A 20265-nucleotide genomic window follows, 5' to 3' on the forward strand; every position below is an offset into this window, starting at 1 on the left:
TTGGCGTAACTAGTGTGTTTTTTCTGGAAGGGGCAGATACGATTACGAAACAAATAGTGTTCTGCAAAATTTTCAGCTTTTTCGGCGGTGATTTAAATGTAGCCCATGCAGGTTTATATGGAAATTACAGTTAAGTGGCGGTGAGTTGGAAGATCTCAGATATTAGCATGAATTTTCTTTAAAAAGTTCCACCAGAAATTCCTGTGAAAGTTCCCCAAGAGAGGCCTTCAATATTCCTTTCACAGTTTGTATTTTTTTTAATAAAAACTTCTTCAGTGCTTGTTACAGGAATTGTTTTGGGAATTGATTTCTGCAAATCCTCTAAATATTCCTTCAAGCGTATCATCTTGCTTTAGAAAATTCACTACATAATCCTAAATGGACTTCTTCTACTTCTTAGCGTCACGTCCTCATTGGGACGGAGCCTGCTTCTCAGCTTAGTGTTCTTATGAGCACTTCCACAGTTATTAACTGATAGCTTTCTTTGCTAATGTTGCCATTTTTGCATTCGTATATCGTGTGACAGGTACGATGAAACTCTATGTCCGGGGAAGTCCAGGAAATTTCCATCACGAAAAGTTCCTGGACCGACCGGGAATCGAACCAGATCAAATAATCTAATGGCTTTGCTTTGTAGTCGCGGACTCTAACCACTCAGCTAAGGAAGGCCCCCCCCCCCCCATTCCAATATGCATTATTTAAAAATAATTATCTATAAATTTTTTTATTGCTTTCTCCACCAGTATTCAAAGAATGCTTTGGAAATATTATTAGCTTTTCATTTAAACATTTCTCCGGAAATTTTTCAAGACTTTTTTTTTCACTAACCCATCCAGAACTGATAACAAATTTCAAAATCCAACCCAGAATAAAAAATAATGCGATTCAAAGAAAACAATACCCACTAAGCTTGTCGGAATACAGGTTTGCGTTGGTGATCTCAATTGAAATTCTAATCTAAAAAAACTGAGAAAATATTGATTTAACTTCTTGAGTTATTCGATGATTTTTTTTTTGAATTCCTTTACGAATAGTCGAAGATTTTTCACGAAATTTCTTGTCGATATATCTGCCGATTAAACTTCTGCAATTGCTGACATTGCAAGGTATTTTTTTATGTTATGATAAATATGTTATTACACTTAAGCTAGAGAAATTTCTGGTGAAATTCTTAAAAGACTTTTCTCGAAGTATTTGACAAAATCAATGTCAAAATTACTGTAGAAGTTTATTTTTATCATTTTTATTTAGAAATTCTTGTTGTTATCTCGGTGAAATGTTTGGCCAAGTCCGTTTAAATTATTTTCCAATTTCTAAAGATTTTTGAGTTATTCCTATGGAATTGGTTAAAAAACTATGTTCAAATTGCAGATTTGCAGAAGTAAATCAAATTTTCTGTAAACAATTATTGAAGCATTCTCTTGCTTCCTGATAGTTTTTTATTCAGGAATTTCTTAATCGATTCGTCAAAGAGTTCCACCAAAATCTTATAAAGAAGTTCTGTCAAACAATTCTTCAATAATTTTATCTGAAATATCTTGACTGTTTGTTCTGTATTGTCTATTGTATAATTGTTTATCAACACTTTATCTTGAATATAGAAATTTTTTCATTTCTTCCCCTCACTATTATCTACCAACTCCGTTTTGGCAGTGTTTCAATTCGATTTTTGTTAATGGAGTGTCTTTTGTGACTATCTTTTTTTTTCTCGAGAATATTCATTCAAAATCATTGTTTATATTTTACCCTTTATGGTAGATCCTAGGACATATTATTATTATTTTATTACAATAATATTTTATTAAATCACTTTAACGTTTTAAGTGAATATAGTACCGTGATATTATGTTTTATGAGGCTGATTTGTATGTCCCTTATGATCGTTTCTGTCCTAGAACTATTACTATATAGTTGAATATAAAATGGTTCACCTAATAACGATTTGAAGCTTTCTGTCACAATGAATGCAGACAAAAATCCTAATGAATTATATACTTTTGCAGCTGATGATTCCCTGGAGTTAATGCATTGAACTGAGATTTTTTAGTAGTTACTTGAGTTTTTTATCGTTTTGCTCTGGAGGGTCGCGGAAAATAATCCAGATGGTTAGGTGGGTCGCGCTATCGATAAATTTGGGAATCTATGCTCTATGGTTTAACTTAATATGCTGATGTCGTAATTGTGCTTCTAAAAATGCAATTAAGAACCATCCGTGAACTTCCAATCCCCGTGAGAGATAACACCAAAACTTAATCTCTACTTCGAATAAAGTACACTTGGAACTGATTATAAACTTTAATAATTTCAAGTTTCTCGATTTGTTTTGTTTGGTAGTGATTTATTACTGAACGAAGAATGAGGTGGTGTGATAAGAATTTATACGATAGTTTGTGGAAAAATAATTCAAGATGTTTTAATGGACTGTCTGTTGGCACAGTGCAACAAGCAAAAATTATCAAGCAAATTGAAAGAACCTCATCTACAACTCCGTAGTGCCTCTTTTTAAAATATATCTAAACGATGTACTTTGGTTTTGATCTTTAGGATAGGATTTAGACATTTCCAAATAAGGACACAGTTTTTAGACACATTGTACATTGATAATGTACAGGAAAGCAACAGTTTGAACTTTATATAGAAAACAGCGTAAACTGATGAAATTCCGTTTAAGCTCTGTTTTCTTTTCAGAACTTTTAAACAAGTTCACTTTAGGTGCGGTTAGATAAATAAATAATCTTTGTACAGAATTTACATTCTTCGTTTTGAAGTTAGATTACGATCTTTTTTGGAACCTTAAGTATACTTCTTAGACGTAAAATAGTTCAAAATAGGTACAGTGAGTGAGTGAGCATTATGGTAAGGTTCGAAACAAGTACCCAAATAACCATACTGCACAAGTTTCAATTTATGCGTTTGTCCTCTCCTATCTATCTATATATAAATAAAAATGGGAGGCGTTTGTATGTCACGAATAGGCTTGAGAACGGTTCAAAGGATTTTAACAATTTTTCCATAGTTAGAATGGTGAAGGGCTGCGACGTCTTCGTGTGGACTAAAATAATTGAAAAAGTTGTGAAAAAGTAATAATAAACAGCGAATACAAACCTAACATTTTGGATAGGGTTTTTGCATAGCCTACTAGGATATTTCTCAATTGGCTTGTTGGCTGTTTTTAACATGTTGGCTATTTTTACATATTCTGATTCTATGTTAAAACTGAGCCGGAATCCAAAGTTTCATTATTTTTCGTGCCCTGGAACTATTTTAAAACACGTTTGAACTTAGTATGGAAATTGCGTTTGAATCACCCCTCGACAAATTTTACTTCGAGACGAGCTGCCATAATGTAAATTGAAATGTCATTGAGTCGACGGAATGAAAAGCTTTTCTATTAATTTACTATATCAAAATTAGGATGTTAAAGCGCAATACAATCGTGTTACACTTAGAAAATGTGCTCTTTCGATCAAGCTACAAGAAACTGTGAATTTTTCATCACTTAACAACCCAATTGTAGACAAGTGAATTAACTTATTGTGAAATTTTGCGCTCATTTAGAAAGAAGTGAGAAACTTTTCAGTAACTAATAAACACAATTGATTCCTTTTCAAGAACAAAATTTTGGTTGCTTGGGTAGTTCTTAGTAAATATGTTTATTTTTTTTCATCATTAAAAATTTCAAGGGAGGGGGCGTTTTGGCCCACTGTTTCTACGCCAATGCTTATTAGCTGCACAGCAAACAGCATAAGCAAAAGCCACGACGCGACCCAAATCAGAAAGACAGTCTAGTGCGCAGAGCTTCCACGAAAACCGAAACTCACCTGACAAAAATCTCGAAATTATCCTTGTCCACGTCCCGCACCACGTACTTCCCATCGACGATGGTCGCGGAGGGAACGGCGCCGTTGATCATGTGCGCCAGTTGGGTGTTGGAATCCAGCACCGGTTTCTTCTCGGCGCGCACGCTGTAGTTTTCCTTGTTCCCCAGGATCAGAAAGTCCACGTACAGGTCGGCGTTCGTGAAGTCGTCCCCTTCCCCGTTGACCTGCACCAGGGGAGGTGCCGTGGGTCGTGGCATATTAGCAGCGGCCTGGACGCCACCGTTCTCTGCCGAAGTGTTGAAAGGGCGCACCATTGCACCGGGATTTGTCGTCGTTGCGGACGAGTTGCGAGGCTCCTCCACAGCCACCGTGAGTCATAGACAACTACTGGTGGGTGCAAATATAGCTACACCTTATTGCACACTACACACAGGCACTCGATGGGCAGAGGAACTCAATAAACTAAACTTCTAGTCTAGATAGTCCTATATAGGATACGACTTTTCCCGGACACGTCCAGACGTCTGGATGGAATCACGATTCGAAGCTGACTGGACGTTGTGCGATGGTCTAAGCAGGCGATGCGATGTTGTACCCACGCCGCCAATCGTAGTACCGGTGTGCGACGGAAATCTGCGAAAACAAAATAGAAATTGATAAAAAAAATGCGTTGATAGATTAGGTTTGTTTCACACGTTGTGGTCTTTTCATGTATTTGCAGTTATATGAATGTATTCTAGGTTGAAGGGCTTGTATTTTATGCGATATATACAACTATTTGAATGCGAATCATTATGGCTACTGTCTTTACGGTATCGGTAACTGATAAAAACTAGAAGCCTAAGATAAACGTTACAGGGTTGTTGGTAGGGTGTGTCATCATAATCAATTATTTCCAGATCATGCTTTTGAGTAGTACCCAAGAAACATTTGCCTATTTTATAATCATTTATTAAGCAAATTTTCACAACTACATACTGAATAGTTGCTTTATTATATTACTTTGCAGCTGCTATGCACACATTGTTCAAGCAAATCTGGCGAAATTATTAAGCTTCTTATCATTTAGTGACTGTAATCACATATTGCAATGATGTTTATTCAGGTTTCACTTAGCTTAATAAGGACTGATGATTTAACAACGCTAGTTTAACAAACTACATTATTGCAGTTTAATTCAGCATCATGTTTAACAACATTTTAATTATTTCCAAGTGCAGCCTTTGTTCAGGCGTTGTTCACACAAATTTGGAGAAGTTATAAAGCGTGTCGTTGTATATTGACTTTATTCTACAACTTCAAAAACGCTTTATAAGCATTCATCTCAGCTTTTATTCAACTGCCACAAAATTGATTGAAAACAAATAAATTACTAAAAATAGCTAACACTGTATACATCAAATGCAGTGTACACCTTTACCATGAATTAATAACCACACTTTCAATAATTACCTGAATACTGGATTCAAACTCGAGACCTTCCCATCGTCAGCGGTATACCTTGCCATCTGCGCCATCCTTGAATTCATATATCAGCCTTCCAGTGCGCAATATAAACCTCTTGTAGCTGATTATTGATCATGCTTGAGCTTCTATTCAACAATAACTAATCAACACGTGCTATGCTGATCAACAACTGAATAAGCGCATTACTTCTGCTGCTGTTCAGTACTGATGCGAGCTGAACACAGAGGGCTATTTACAGCGCACAGTGAGAAAATTTATTACAATGCTGGTCAAAAATAAAGTTTATTCACAAAGTAAAAACAGTCTGAAATGATTAATCGAATTTCATAATAAGTTTTAACTTGTTAAAACTTTAATTGAATTGTTCATCTAACTATACTAAAATTCATTTATTAAATGTATGATATTTCTACTAGGTTAACATTTTAATTAATTGTCGCACTTTTTTCCATCTATTAAACATTATACAAATATAAAATATATTTCAATCAATAATCCTATGTCAGAAGACTGATTCAAAATATTTTCTAAACATATTTGAATATTGTATTGAGAAAGCATCAGTTATTATTGTATCCAACACGTTTTTATATATTAGTAAGTTAGTGACGAATTCGCCAAGGGCGAAAAGCCACTCAAATAAAGATAAATAATAATAATATTAGTAAGTTGAACATTGCAATACATTAGATTATTTAGATATTTTATCCATTTTTCAAAAATTTGGCTATGGTGTGACCTATTCTGTAAGGCTTCTTTGTTGCTGAACAATGTGTTTAGTAATCGTTATTTTGGACTTCTTTGGATGACCTGCTCGGATGATATATCTATGTTGTATTAGGATTTTATAAAATACCTATTCAGCTTTTAATCATGTTCATGTTAAACATGGAAACAGCTGAAGTGCGAAGCAACCAAAACGTTAGTTCGTCTCCTGTACATCTGTTTACACAATTATATTTGCTTGGTGGAATATTGGCTCTTTAATAGAAGGAAAAATGACTTGTTCAACTCATTAGTAAAACAATCTTGACAAGTCGGCAGAGATTCTTTGGAGAAGTTTAATAAGTGTTGATTCTACTATTATTCATTCCAATGAAAAATGTTGAACATTGACTTAAATTTGGATCTAAATACCATCTTATCAGCTCTTTGTAGGGCATTTTTTCAGCTGTCACCATTATTCAATAATAATTAACGATGTATATGTTTATTTGTGACACTGGACTGTAAGTTGGGTAACCACTTTCATGTAACTATTGTTAAATTATTATGTATAATTTGATTATCATTAAAAAGGTTATGCTTAGTAACTTTTTCCGATATCAATAACGTCGCAGATGATGATCACTACATTTGGAAAAATTAAATTTTGATATTTTTAATCCAATGTGATTTGAACTTTACCCTCGTTGATCCATTACGTCGCCATTACGTCCATTACGTTAATCCATCCATCGCATACACGTCTTGGATTTGATTTGAAAAACATTTGAAACATTTGAAAATAACATAAAAAGACATAACGCGTTTTGCTTGAATAAGAGCATACTAATATACTGTTATTCACATTGTTTACAAGTTTTACTAATCATGCTGGTCAACATTTTAAGTATTAGACACTGAAACTTTTGTACGATTTGTTGTTAATCAAATGTTAAATATTCTACTAAAATGATGGCTACAACCTATAGAAGCTTTTAATCAGTCAATTGTTAAACTTCTTATGTGTTGTAGAACAAAAGCTACTATATTTGCATTTTCGGAGGTTTATTCAGCTCTTATGCAAAACACAAACTGCAAGTGGAATAACAGCTTTTCTATAAGTGGAAATTAATTTTATTCAATTAATGATTCAACTTAAAATTTGTTCAGCAATGGTTGCTGCTATGCAGCTTGTATTAAGCACGTAAGTATCTTAAAAGCTACCAATTGTTCCTTGGGTAATGCACCGAGTATTGATGTTCAGCGCTTTTATAATAACAATTTCTAATTATCAATTCTTTTCCAGCTTAAAACGGGAAGACAATCATCTGAGATAAATTTTTTTTTCAAAAACCGTTCGATATCTGGTTCAAATAATGTCTTAAACAACTGCGCAAAATTTAAGCACCATCAATGGTGCGGCAAGCCTCGTTGGACTCGTGCTGTAAAAATCATCATTCTGCAACTTGTTGCGTAATAGTAGTTTACGGAGCCTACGAGGCTTGCCGAGTTCGATAACTGGAACGAGTGCTGTAAAAATCGAGTTCTGCAACGAGTTACGTACAACATTTTCTTTAATTTCGTAAAAGGCCACTTGAGGGTACCAGAAATCATATCGAAATACGTTCGACATTATTTAGCAATTTATAAAAAAAAAGTTGTGTCGTCCAGGGCTGGAAAGCGTCAATGTAAATACAGGGTATCGCACATCTTTCACGCAGATGCTTCCCTCACTGCCATCGGACGGCGAGACAATGACAGAGATTTTCTCTAAATTCTCTTTCATTTTTCCGTCGCTACGGCGTGTGACGGAATCGCAAGCTTGACTATTTTTAGTTCATCTGGAATAATTGTTGTTTATATCGCTGTAATCATGGAAGAATATCCACTTAACGTGTCAAACACATTTACTTCCCGAAATTCTCCAAAATGAAATAGAAACTTTAATAGCAAAACAACATTAAAATTGTTCTCATGAGAACTCCGTCATTGCGACTTGACGAAGTGAGAGCATGCAATATAATTTTGGCTAGTGACAGTGAAAAGACTCGTTTCGTCAGTGTCGCAAGCCGATCATGATACTTAACAGCCCTGCAGGCAGTGCCGTAGCGTGCGGTTGGCCAGGTTGGCACCCGCCAAGGGCGCCAGCCTCCAGGGGGCGCCAAATTTCGTGATGCACTTGACAAAGTTTTGTAAAAGACAAATTCAACAAGGGTGCCTACCTTGATACCTTGATGGCTACAGCGTAGCATCACGCCATTGCCGGGCGTATTGTAGAGCTTCATCTTCGTCGGTCTTGGGCGAAACTTCTCCAGTTGTCCCGAACGTTTAGGGTCGCCAGGTCCTCTTCCACTGCGTACAGCCAGCGAATTCGTGGTCTTCCCCGAAGCCGCCGACCTCTACCTGGTTCCCTGCTGAATATTATTTTCGCAATTCTTTCTTCCGACATTCGCACTAAGTGACCAGCCCCCTGAAGTCTGCCGTATTTTACACGATTGATAATATTCGCATCTTTGTACACTTGATACAACTCGTGATTCATGCGTCTGCGCCACACACCATTTTCGAGTTTCCCACCGAGTATTGTCCGCAGTACTTTAAGTACGCTCGAAAACACCGAGAGCTTTCCGGTCTGACTCTTTCAACGTCCACACTTCGGGCCCGTAGAGAGCCACCGGAAGAATCAATGTTTTATACAGGGCGAATTTTGTTTCGGTTTGCAAGCTGCGGGACCTAAGCTGGTTACGTAGTCCGTAAAAGGCCCTATTCGCAGCCGCAACACGTCTTTTCACTTCGCGGGAAACGTCGTTGTCACATGTCACAAGTGTTCCAAGGTAAACAAATTCTTCAACAACTTCAAACACATCCCCATCAAACACTACCTCAGCACTTACACCACCATGCCTGACTCTATCTCTACCTGCAACCATGTACTTCGTCTTGGTAGAATTGATGGTCAGGCCTATCCTCGCTGTCTCCCTCTTCAGAGGCACGAAGGCCTCTTCCACTAACCTGCGATCGATTCCAATCAGGTCTATATTGTCCGCAAAGCCAAGGAGCATGTGCGACCTTGTGATAATAGTGCCATTTCTTTGCACGCCAGATCTCCTAATAGCACTCTTAAGTGCAATGTTGAACAGTAAATTCGAAAGTGCGTCTCCCTGCTTTAATCCGTCTAACGTCACGAACGAGGTTGACACCTCGTCTGCGATCCGAACACTTGATTTCGAACCATCCAGCGTAGCACGTATCAGCCTAATTAGGAAAACCATTTTCAGACATTATCTGCCAAAGCTCATTTCTTTTCACTGAGTCGTACGCTGCCTTGAAATCAATAAACAGATGGTGAGTCTGCAAGTTATACTCCCGGAATTTGTCTAGGATCATTCGCAAGCTAAACATCTGGTCCGTTGTCGAACGGCCCTCACGAAAACCAGCTTGGTATTCGCCGACGAAGGACTCCTTGAGCGGTCTCAGTCTGTTAAACAGGATGCGCGACAGAATTTTGTACGCCGAATTCAGCAGGGTAATTCCTCTGTAATTGGCACACTCTAGTCTGTGCCCTTTCTTGTAGATAGGGCGGATGAGGCCATCCAACCAGCCGGCGGGCAATTCTTCGTCCTCCCATACCTTCAGAAGTACTCGGTGGATCTACTGGTATAGCTGCTCGCTTCCGTGCTTGAGAAGCTCGACCGGGATCTCGTCCTTCGCAGCAGCCTTACAGTTCTTCAGCTCGCTGATAGCCTTTTTAACCTCTCCTATGGTCGGTGGGTCCACAGCTTGATCGTCATCATCTATGTTCATACTGTTCCTCGCTACATTTCCATTCTCACCGTTCAACAATTGCTGAAAGTGCTCCTTCCACCTGGCAGACACCGCCGTTTTATCGGTCAGCAAATTCCCTTCTCGGTCATTGCACATGGCGGGCACTGGTACGGTATTGTGCCGCGCACCATTGACCGTTGCATAAAATCTCCGCATATCATTCCGGTTCATGCTTTCTTGTGCGTCAGCTACCACACTTTCTTCGTGCTGCCTTTTCTTTCTGCGGTGGATTCGCTTTTCAACAAGGGTACTAACTTTAAAAAAATATCAATATTCAAAATTTGAAAATTCCTGAGAGAAGTTCTTAAAATTATCATTTAAGATTTTTTAAATTATATAATTGTAAAGTTTAATTTCATGTTTTATGAAGTTAACTTTGCAGTGTTAAGTAGCAATCTTTATCATAGCTATTTTACACATAAATTTAATTTGTTATTTGATTTGAGATTCAAAATGAAAATGCACATTTTTTTTATTCAATTGGTTTATTTTACAAGCCCTATCACAGTGATGAACTAGCCAATAGAAACAAAAATCACGATAATAAATGAGAGAAAAATACCGGCATAGAAAAAAACATTCCTCTGTCACGTATTCTAAACTATTTATCAAGCAAAACTGTATTTCTGTAAAACTTGGAGAAAAGTGGTTGTGTTACAGCAAAATTTGTAAACACAACTTTACTGGATCGTAGACTGAATTAACCTATAATAATATATTTGAGTACAAATCTAATGAAATCCTGGAGAGAATTCTTGGGAGAAATTCCATCGTAAATAGGGCAATGGTTTTGGAAAATTTTGGACAGAGTTCATACATTATCTTAAGTAAGATTTATACGAGACATAGATGAATTTGTTTCGGCAATTTTTTCATTTTGTTATGAAACTTTTGCTCCTGATATACAACTGCGAAATAAAAATTTATTTGAATTTTAAACAATCGTCCATGACGAAAGGCACAAACCTCTCTAATCACCCTATTTATCAAAGGAAATTTCAGAAAAATCTATGAAATTTAACATAGTATTCGATGTCATTCTCACATAACACTAGATGAACAGAATACTAGCCTGAGTACTTCTGATGATTTTTTGAGCAGAATAATGTAAAAATCCCGGATGTCTTTCTCATATTGCCCTTGGCACAATTTTCAAAGAATTTCACCCGATTTTCCGATGAAACTTTAGGAAAAAAATCTTGCAAGATCCTGGTAAGTTTACTTCAAGAATGTTTTACACATATTGAAAATCATTGAGAAACACACACGCTCGGAGGCGAACTGAACTCGATTACCCCAAAGCACATGGTATCATTTGCGCAGTTTTAACTTCCTTCGGATGTATGCGATGTACATTTGACACATACATCGTCGTGTACATGTTAACATCAAAGCGGTGCATTTTCAACATTTTTTCCCTTCTCTTTTACATCAGGATCGATCAAATAGGCTATGAATAACGTTCGGCACATAATGAATTATTTATTCTTTTGGAAGAGAATCATTCTTTCAAGAAATCTAGGTTCCTTCAATTTCTTTCTTTTCGAAATTTTATCCTCTCGACGTTTTGTCCCTTTGATGTTTTGTCCCTTCGACTTTTTGGCATTCAACGTTTTGTCTTTCGACGTATTGTCACCCAACCGTCCATCTAGCGAATAGTCCCCACTGGAGCACGTGGTTTCTTTTCACAGTTTCAATTTGTACATTTGACACGTGTTTTGTCGTGTACATGTAAACTTCAAAACCTTATAGCAGCAAAATTTCTCAGGCTGGAATCTGACAATTAATTAACTGTGCGTAACTATTCATGAGTCGAAAACAAACTATTTGTAAATTTTTTTACTAGGGGAAAAGCACTAATTTTCGACCTACAAGAATTCTGTGCCAATTTTCGGACTTTCGTACAAAGTAAACCAAAATCTATGAATAGGTCGAAAATTGGTGCTCTTCCCCTATATGGTATAATTTTTTGAAACCCTTAATTTTTATGAGTTGTTTTTTAGAATTTGGTTAACGAGATTATCTACGATTTCTACTGTAAGTTGGACAAATGGATAAAGAAAGAAAAAAAACTATATCCTGAAGATTTTCTTTAGGAATACCTGGAAAATTTGCTGAGTTTTCAAAAGACGCTTTATCTTGCTCCATGCATTTCACTAAAACTTCAAATGAAATGTTTACCTAATAGGTACATCAGCAAGTTTCTGTAGATAAACAGACCTACAATAATACCTCGTATAAACATGTATAGTTAAGGTTTTTAGTTCATATTTTTTATATTACAACAGTTCAGTGCATTTCAATTTTACGTCAACATTTATCGGACTAAAGCCTGTTGGAAACTTTATGTTTTTTTGGTATGTTTGACGAATGCTTGTTTCATGAAAAAAAACGAAGATAAGTTTTGTTTTTACCTTTGACTAGGGGGCGCCCAAATGAGGGTTTGCCAAGGGCGCCATGAGGCAACGCTACGGCTCTGCCTGCAGGGCCCTGGTTATGACTAATAACGCAAAACAGTTGCGTAATGAAAAAGCGTTTCGTAATAATCATTACGTAACTGAAATCAGTTGCATAATAACTTTTACGATACTGCATAAATCAATGCAGGAAAGTAGGCCGTTTCATGACAGATTGGCGTGATGAAAAACAGCCTATTACGATGAGAAATTGCAACAAACAGAACTACTTGGCTGCTTGGGCACGTCAGGAGTTAATCATCAATATTAACCTCCTTTTCCCGAGCAGCCTAGATAGCCGCGTAGTGTCGGTAGCGGTTGTTTCAACTGGCTAAGAATTAACACTACGGATTGCCTGTTCCGGTGGTAAAAGTCCACCTCACAGGTGACCCCTAATTTATGGTGTGATGCGTACCGTGCCTAAGAATGAATGGTTAGGGGGGTCTAAATAAAACCTAACCGCAAACGGAGCCTGTGGGGTACCAGGGCGCCCTCCACAGTATTGAGTCCTTCCTGTGCTACCCGGAGCAATGGTGCAGGTGACCTTGTGTTTCTCCGAGATAATCGGCTGCCCTTCTTCAGTCTCTATCTTGAGGCTTAATAAGGGTGGGATTATGAATATGTTGACATTTAATTTAAATTATCACCTATATGGATTCGCATTATGCGTTTTACACAGTGTATTCTGTGCTCTTTCGCCTTTGGCGACTTTAAATAGATACCGATCTGGTTTTTTCGTTGCTGGTCTTTTTCGTGCTGAGATTGCAAAAAGCTTAATCCTGCCTAGTTTGGGTAGTGGCTACGGTTAGGTTAGCTCAGATCAATCTTCAGCATAAAAGAACAGCAACGATCAATCTTTGCAGACTCATGCAAAATGGTGCAGCCCAAGTGGCGCTAGTTCAAGAACCCTACTTTCGTAGAGGGAACTTCTATCTAGGTAACCTTGTGGACCCAGTTTTTGCTACTTTTAGCAAGCTTGAAATGGCAAACTCGCGCTCCATGCCCCGCGCATGCGTGCTCGTTAATAAAGCAATCGTTGCTACACTCATTTCTGAGTTAACTACCAGAGATGTATGTGCTATCACAATCGATGTTTCTGTTGGTGACCTCAACAGGAAATACGTCTATTGTTCGGTATATTTACCACATGATGAACCATCCCCAACGGATGACTTCAAACGAGTTGTCGTACACTGCGTAACAAAAGGCCTTCCGCTGATTGTGGGCAGTGATGCCAATGCTCATCACATCATCTGGGGCAGCTCGGATATCAATTTGAGAGGCTCCAGTCTGATGGAATACTTAAGTAGTACAGACCTTGGATTACTTAACATAGGCAATCGCCCAACCTTCATGGTTTCTAATAGAGAAGAAGTGTTAGACATAACGCTCTGCTCGAATAGAATCAGTCACGAGTTGACGAATTGGCATGTATCAGATGAGGAATCATTATCTGATCATCGCTACATCTTCTTTGAACATTCAAATGTAACTGCGCAGACTTTGCGTTTTAGGAATCCCCGGTCAACAAACTGGGAACTCTACATTGAATTGGTTGCGACCAAATTTCATGGATATTCTCCGTCCATTGAAAATCCAAGTGATCTGGATGATGCCGTTGATACTACAACATCCTACATTATGGAAGCTTTTGAAGAAGCATGTCCTCTGCGGTCTGTAAAGACTACAAGAGGGACCCCATGGTGGAATTCCGATCTGACTAGACTCAGGAAACAATGTAGAAGGAGTTGGAACAGACGCCGTTCAGCTGGATCAGAGTCGTTCAAGTCAGCTCGCAAGGCTTACAAGAAGGCTCTTCGTTCTGCTGAACGATCCGGCTGGAAAAACCTTTGTACAAATGTTTCCAGTTTGAGTGAAGTCAGTCGGTTGAACAAAATTCTTGCAAAATCTAAGGATTTCCAAGTGAACGAAATTCGCTTACCTAATGGTGACTTTACTTCTTCCGATGAAGAAGTTTTAGAATGTTTATTCAATACACACTTCCCCGGATGTGTGGACATAGCATCTACGGATGAATCAAATGTCTTTTCATGTAGTTACGAGTCTCTGGCCTCGGCTCGCAGTATCGTAACTACTGAATCGATTCAATGGGCACTTAATAGTTTTGCTCCTTTCAAATCTCCAGGAGCGGATGGGATTTATCCTGTTCTGCTCCAAAAGGGATTTGAGTTTATCAAACATGTTTTGAAAAAGCTACTTGTAAGCAGTTTTGCTACCGGGTACATTCCCAAATCCTGGCGTGATATTACTGTAAAGTTTATCCCAAAAGGAGGACGTGCGTCGTATGAGGAAGCGAAGAGTTTTAGACCAATCAGTCTGACCTCTTTTCTTCTGAAATGTCTGGAACGGATTATCGATCATCACATCCGTGATGTTTATTTGGCAAACATGCCTCTTCATGTGAATCAACATGCTTACCAATCTGGAAAGTCCACTGTGACTCTTTTACACAAAGTTGTATACGATATCGAGAAAGCATTCGCTCAGAAGCAATCGTGCTTGGGTGTTTTCTTGGATATTGAGGGTGCCTTTGATAACGTGTCTTTCGATGCCATATTGGAAGCCGCACGAAACCATGGGCTACCTACAATGATTACCAATTGGATTCATCAAATGCTCAAAAACCGACATCTCTTCTCGACATTGCGTCAATCAGCGATTCGAAAATTGAGTGTTTGCGGATGCCCCCAAGGGGGAGTCTTGTCACCACTTTTGTGGAATCTCGTAGCAGATACGCTATTGAGGCAACTCAATAATTGCGGTTTTCCAACTTATGGATTTGCCGACGACTATCTAGCTCTGATAGTTGGTATGTGCATAAGCACCCTATTCGACCTGATGCAAAGTGCTCTTCAGGTAGTCGAGAGTTGGTGTCGCCAATATGGCCTTTCGGTTAACCCGAATAAAACATCTATTGTTCTTTTTACGGAAAGACGAAACCGCGATGGAATTCGACCTTTACGTCTTTTTGGCACTGAGATTAATGTGACTGATCAAGTAAAGTATGTCGGAGTCATTCTAGATTCCAAACTTTCATGGACACCTCACATTGATTTCAGAGTCAAAAAAGCTTGCATGGCCTTCGGTCAATGCCGGCGAACCTTTGGTAAAACTTGGGGCCTCAAACCCAAATATATCAAATGGATTTACACAACAGTTGTTCGACCAATATTGGCATATGGATGTCTTGTGTGGTGGCAAAAGGGCGAAGTGAGAACAATCCAATCAAAATTGGGCCATCTCCAAAGGATGTGCTTGATGGCGATGTCTGGTGCGTTCTCTACAACTCCCACAGCAGCGCTCGAGGCCCTTTTCGACGTTGCGCCACTACACATATATCTTAAACAAGAAGCACTTTCTTGCTCTTACCGTTTATGGGTACTGGATCTACTGGAGAAAAATCCAGTGAATCGTAGATCTACACACACTTCGTTGTTTCCACTTTTGGTGAATTGGGACAAAATTGTCCTTGCTCCAAGTGATCTCACAATTGCTTGTAACTTTCCTTACAGGACATTTACCACACAATTCCCTTCACGGGAAGAGTGGACGTCTGGCTATTTGGAAAGAAGTATATCAAACAATATAGTATGTTACACTGATGGCTCCCTTCTTGAAGGTAGAGCTGGTGCAGGAGTATATTCTCGTGAGCTAAGGCTGAATCAGTTTTACTCACTTGGTAGAAACTGCACCGTTTTTCAGGCGGAAATATTTGCTCTTATGTGTGGAGTGCAATCAGCACTTCAACAGCGCGTAATGGGTAAAGTCATATACTTCTGTTCAGATAGTCAGGCTGCTATAAAAGCTCTCGCTTCGGCCAACTCAAGGTCGAAGCTTGTTATCGCATGTCGAACTCAAATTGAGGAACTGAATTCAGTCAACTCTGTAAACCTTGTATGGGTACCTGGCCATTCTTCCATCGCTGGAAATGAATTGGCTGATGAGCTAGCTCGCGATGGAGCATCGCATGACTTCATTGGCCCTGAGCCGGCTATTCCAATTTCGAAGTGCTGGGTGAAGCTTCAGATAAACTCTTGGGCGGCAACTCAGCACAAGCAATATTGGAATAGTTTGGAGTCGTGTCGTCAAACAAAATTGTATATTACTGAGCCATCTCCAAAGGTGGCGAAGTATTTAACAAATCTGTCAAAGCAGAATTGCAGTCTCTTGGTCAGAGCGTTGACAGGCCACTGCCGACTCAACTATCACATGGCAAATATTCAGCGTGCTGACTCATTTGTGTGTGATAGTTGTGACTCCGATTATGGAACTTCGTATCACCTGATATGTAACTGTCCAGTTTTTGCGCAAATGCGATTCCAATTACTTGGTAAACACTTATTAAGTGAAACTGAATACAGAAGCCTGAATCTTCAGGACATCCTGTTATTCTTAACCCGCTGTGGTAATGAGCTATAGGCTCTCTTTACGCTCACGCGTTTTGCAGTGCCCTTTTTAGGGCGCTGTTCGAACCCATTGTGGTATGGAGCTACATGCTCTCATTTCGCTTATGCGATCTTCCCTCTTCAAGGGACCCACTCCTATTTCCTCCCATCTTTCCCTTCCCTTTCCTCTCCCATCGGGTAGATGATGAAATAGGCTCAAATATGGCGATGGCACAAATCTCCCAACTGGTGGGGAACGTGCCTTTGGAGCCGGCCTTCTGATACCTGATATAATAACTTTTACGATACTGCATAAATCAATGCAGGAAAGTAGGCCGTTTCATGACAGATTGGCGTGATGAAAAACAGCCTATTACGATGAGAAATTGCAACAAACAGAACTGAAAAATGTAACTTTTGAACATTTAATGGTGCCCGTTGGACGATCCAAATCCGACTCATGTACGCGCATATGTTTAGGAAGCAGATCGTATAGCAGACGTGGATAAGGTAATAGAGTCAGCTAGTTTACTAACAAAGTAAGGAACTTTAGGAAAGATTCAAGAATGACGTCCATTGTTTTTCAGGATTTCTAGACCACTTCTCTCCTCTATGAAAGCCGTAGCCTGCAAACGAAAACAAAACTCGCGTTATACAAGACACTAATCCTTCCGGTTGTCCTATATGGCCATGAATCATGGACATTGAAGGAAGTCGACCGGAGACCTTTCGGGGTGTTTGAAAGTGATGCAAACAATACTCGGTGGTAAACTAGAAAACGGCATCTGGCGGCGTTGCATGAATCACGAGTTGTACCAAGTGTATAAAGAGGTGGATATTGTCAAGCGTATAAAACACGGCAGGCTGCGTTGGGCTGGTCCCGTTGCCCGTATGCCGGAAGAACGACAAGCAAAGATAATATTCAACAGGGAACCCGGCTGCCGACTTCGTGGTAGGCCGCGCATACGATGGCTTTCTGCAGTTGAGGAGGACTTAAGGGCACTTAAAGGAGGACTTAAGGGCGACTGGAATTGATTGGCCCAGGACCGAGCACAGTGGAGAAGACTCATCTATTCGGCGCAGATTCAACGTAGCGAATTGCATCCCATCAAGTATCAACTAGCACGAGTTCACTTTTTGACGTTTGAGCGGTACCGTGTTATTTATGTGGTCATGGCTACGAATGAATTTGGCACCGCTCAAACGTCAAATTAGTTAACACGTGCATTCGTCCATTGTATTTATTGTTATTATGGTTTATTCCTGGGAGGGAGGCACCGATACTACACACGAAATTTGATACAATTTTTTTCCAAACTGCAAGATAACTACAGTTTGCCAACGACAATCAAGGCAGGCTTGGTGAAAATCGCTAGTTTTCATTTGTTGTGTACCTTCGATCTTTCTGGACAAACATTGAAAAAGGGCCACAGTTTAATTTTTAGTTTTTATTGAAAACAGTAAAAAGAGCCTCATTACATTACGTTGTATTCAATTAGAATAAATGGTGCTCTCGTTACGTTACTTTTGAATGTGCATGAATTGATTCTAATTCGATTTTTGCTACTTTTGATGAAAATTGTAAATGTAAAATGTAAAAATATGCTTTGGCTAAATACGCGCTTTTATCATGTTTGTTCATTGTTTAAGATCCGGGCTCACAGTGACAGTTCGTGACAGCAAAATCTCGGCTCACTGTGACGTAGAGAAATTTTGCATTGGTTTCTCCCTCCCAGGTTTATTCCATTCACTAAATGGTGCGTTTTCATACGGTTGCTTTTGATTTTCAACCCAACTGGACTCTACCAATATGGACTAACTGTTGTAATACCACGAAGAAGATTCTATTGAGGATTTGAAATAACAATGGATCATTAAAATAACCAAAACGGCCGCTATGGAAAGCATAGATAGCGCCACCCTAGTCTTGTGTGTTTGACAGAACAGCAATGCTGTCACAATGTTAAATCCCATATACAGTGGCGCCTTTGTTTTGATGCGGTGAGCACTGACCAAAACTACCTTCAATGATCCATTTGAAGATGACTAAGAATTACACAGAATATCCTATTTTGAAGCATTGGAGAAATTGTCCAGCAAAATTATCAATGATTGAAGGCAAAAATCGATGAAATCAAGAGATGAACTCAAATACGACAATGCATCATTCGATGTGGTAAAGTTGGCTGTTGCACGGCCTACTACGATAAGAAATTGCAAAAAGTATCAACAACAAAAAGTATCTTTCAATCCATATTTACCTCTCATATGATCATAGGTTTGTCGCCTACCGTTTGTAAATACAGTGGGGGTTCGCTGGTTGGAACACGACTGCCTTTCATCTATCGAATCCGACCCGTTAGTTGGGACGACTGACAGCTGGTGAAAATGCTCCACACTAACGCATCTGGAGAGCAAATCGTCACGAAACGCACATATACATACGCATTTGTTCTATATATGGATACTTCAATGCGACGGTACTCAGACGTCAAAGTCAGTTTGACATTTTCTGGTGACATTTGAGTGCTTTTTAGTTGGAATAGTTTCCAACCAGCGAACATCCAACAATCGAGTCATTCCATGTAGCGGACCCCCAACGAGCGAATCCCCACTGTAAACGTAATAATATAATGCATTGCGTTATTCGGTTTTGTTTTCAAATTAATCATCCACTGGTTTTCGCACGCTTCCGGCCGGTTGTTATCAAACATCGAAACCGTTGACATGACCCGTGCGGTACTATCAAAACAAGGTGTGTAATGCACCTAGATACACGGGCTATTGGTGATAATTTTCAAGTGATCAATCTATTAGTGTTTATTCTTGGAGGCGGGTAATTTCTTTGCAAAAATAAATCGGTTTACTGTGTTAGTTTATTAAGATTATCTTATTCTATGTAGCTTTACACTTCAATTGGAGCTGGACCTGTGTTCAACAGACCTAATGTATTATTACTTGACGGTACAATGGTACACTATGCCTCGACTAGGTCGGTAATCGAACCTCGTTCAGTCGAATCGACAATCCCAAACCATTGCTCACTACGTTTACTGGAGACCCACGTGTAATTCAGTAAGCTCTGGTTTATTTCATCAATTTTTGAAATCCTTATCACCTACCGATATAGGTGATTCCCGAGCCATTATCGGCCAATCAAGCCGCACATCAGACAGAGAGTGTTGATGGTTTGCGATCATACTCGATTTTAGGCTAAACAGTATCAGTTACCAAACTGTCACGCAATAGACAATGTTAATGCAAACGAACATTGGTCGTAATCACCTAAAGGATGACGAATTGTCACGAAAGGAAACCCCCTATGATAAGACGATAAATAGTGCGGGGTTTTTATTAGTCAATTAGAACCGGAACCATGATTATGACATAAGAAAGAAATGTTTGTTATGAAATTGTATCGAGAATATTTTCTTGAAAACTACCAGATTTTGGATGAGATGAAAGGTATGTAATAAATCATCACACTGTACTCAGGAGCTGCCAGGTTCTACCACAGGCTTGAGAATCATTCTGTCATTTAATGAAGGTACAGTCAACCCTCCATGAGTCGATGTGGTCCATTAA

The 20265-nt window shown here is 39.0% G+C and overlaps 1 protein-coding gene across 5 annotated transcripts in view; it reads right to left on the reverse strand.

The window, feature by feature from the left end:
* Nucleotides 1-20265, reverse strand: part of LOC5568305 — a 111077-nt gene that overhangs the window by 12313 nt on the left and 78499 nt on the right. For all 5 annotated transcript variants that reach the window (XM_021841397.1, XM_021841398.1, XM_021841396.1 and 2 more), the window contains one exon: nt 3822-4454. In XM_021841397.1, coding sequence (XP_021697089.1) covers nt 3822-4135 — 314 coding nt within the window. In that variant the 5' untranslated portion in view covers nt 4136-4454. The remainder of the gene's footprint in view (nt 1-3821; nt 4455-20265) is intronic.

The sequence above is a fragment of the Aedes aegypti genome, chromosome 2 (assembly GCF_002204515.2).
Source record: "Aedes aegypti strain LVP_AGWG chromosome 2, AaegL5.0 Primary Assembly, whole genome shotgun sequence".
Lineage (NCBI taxonomy): Eukaryota > Metazoa > Arthropoda > Insecta > Diptera > Culicidae > Aedes > Aedes aegypti.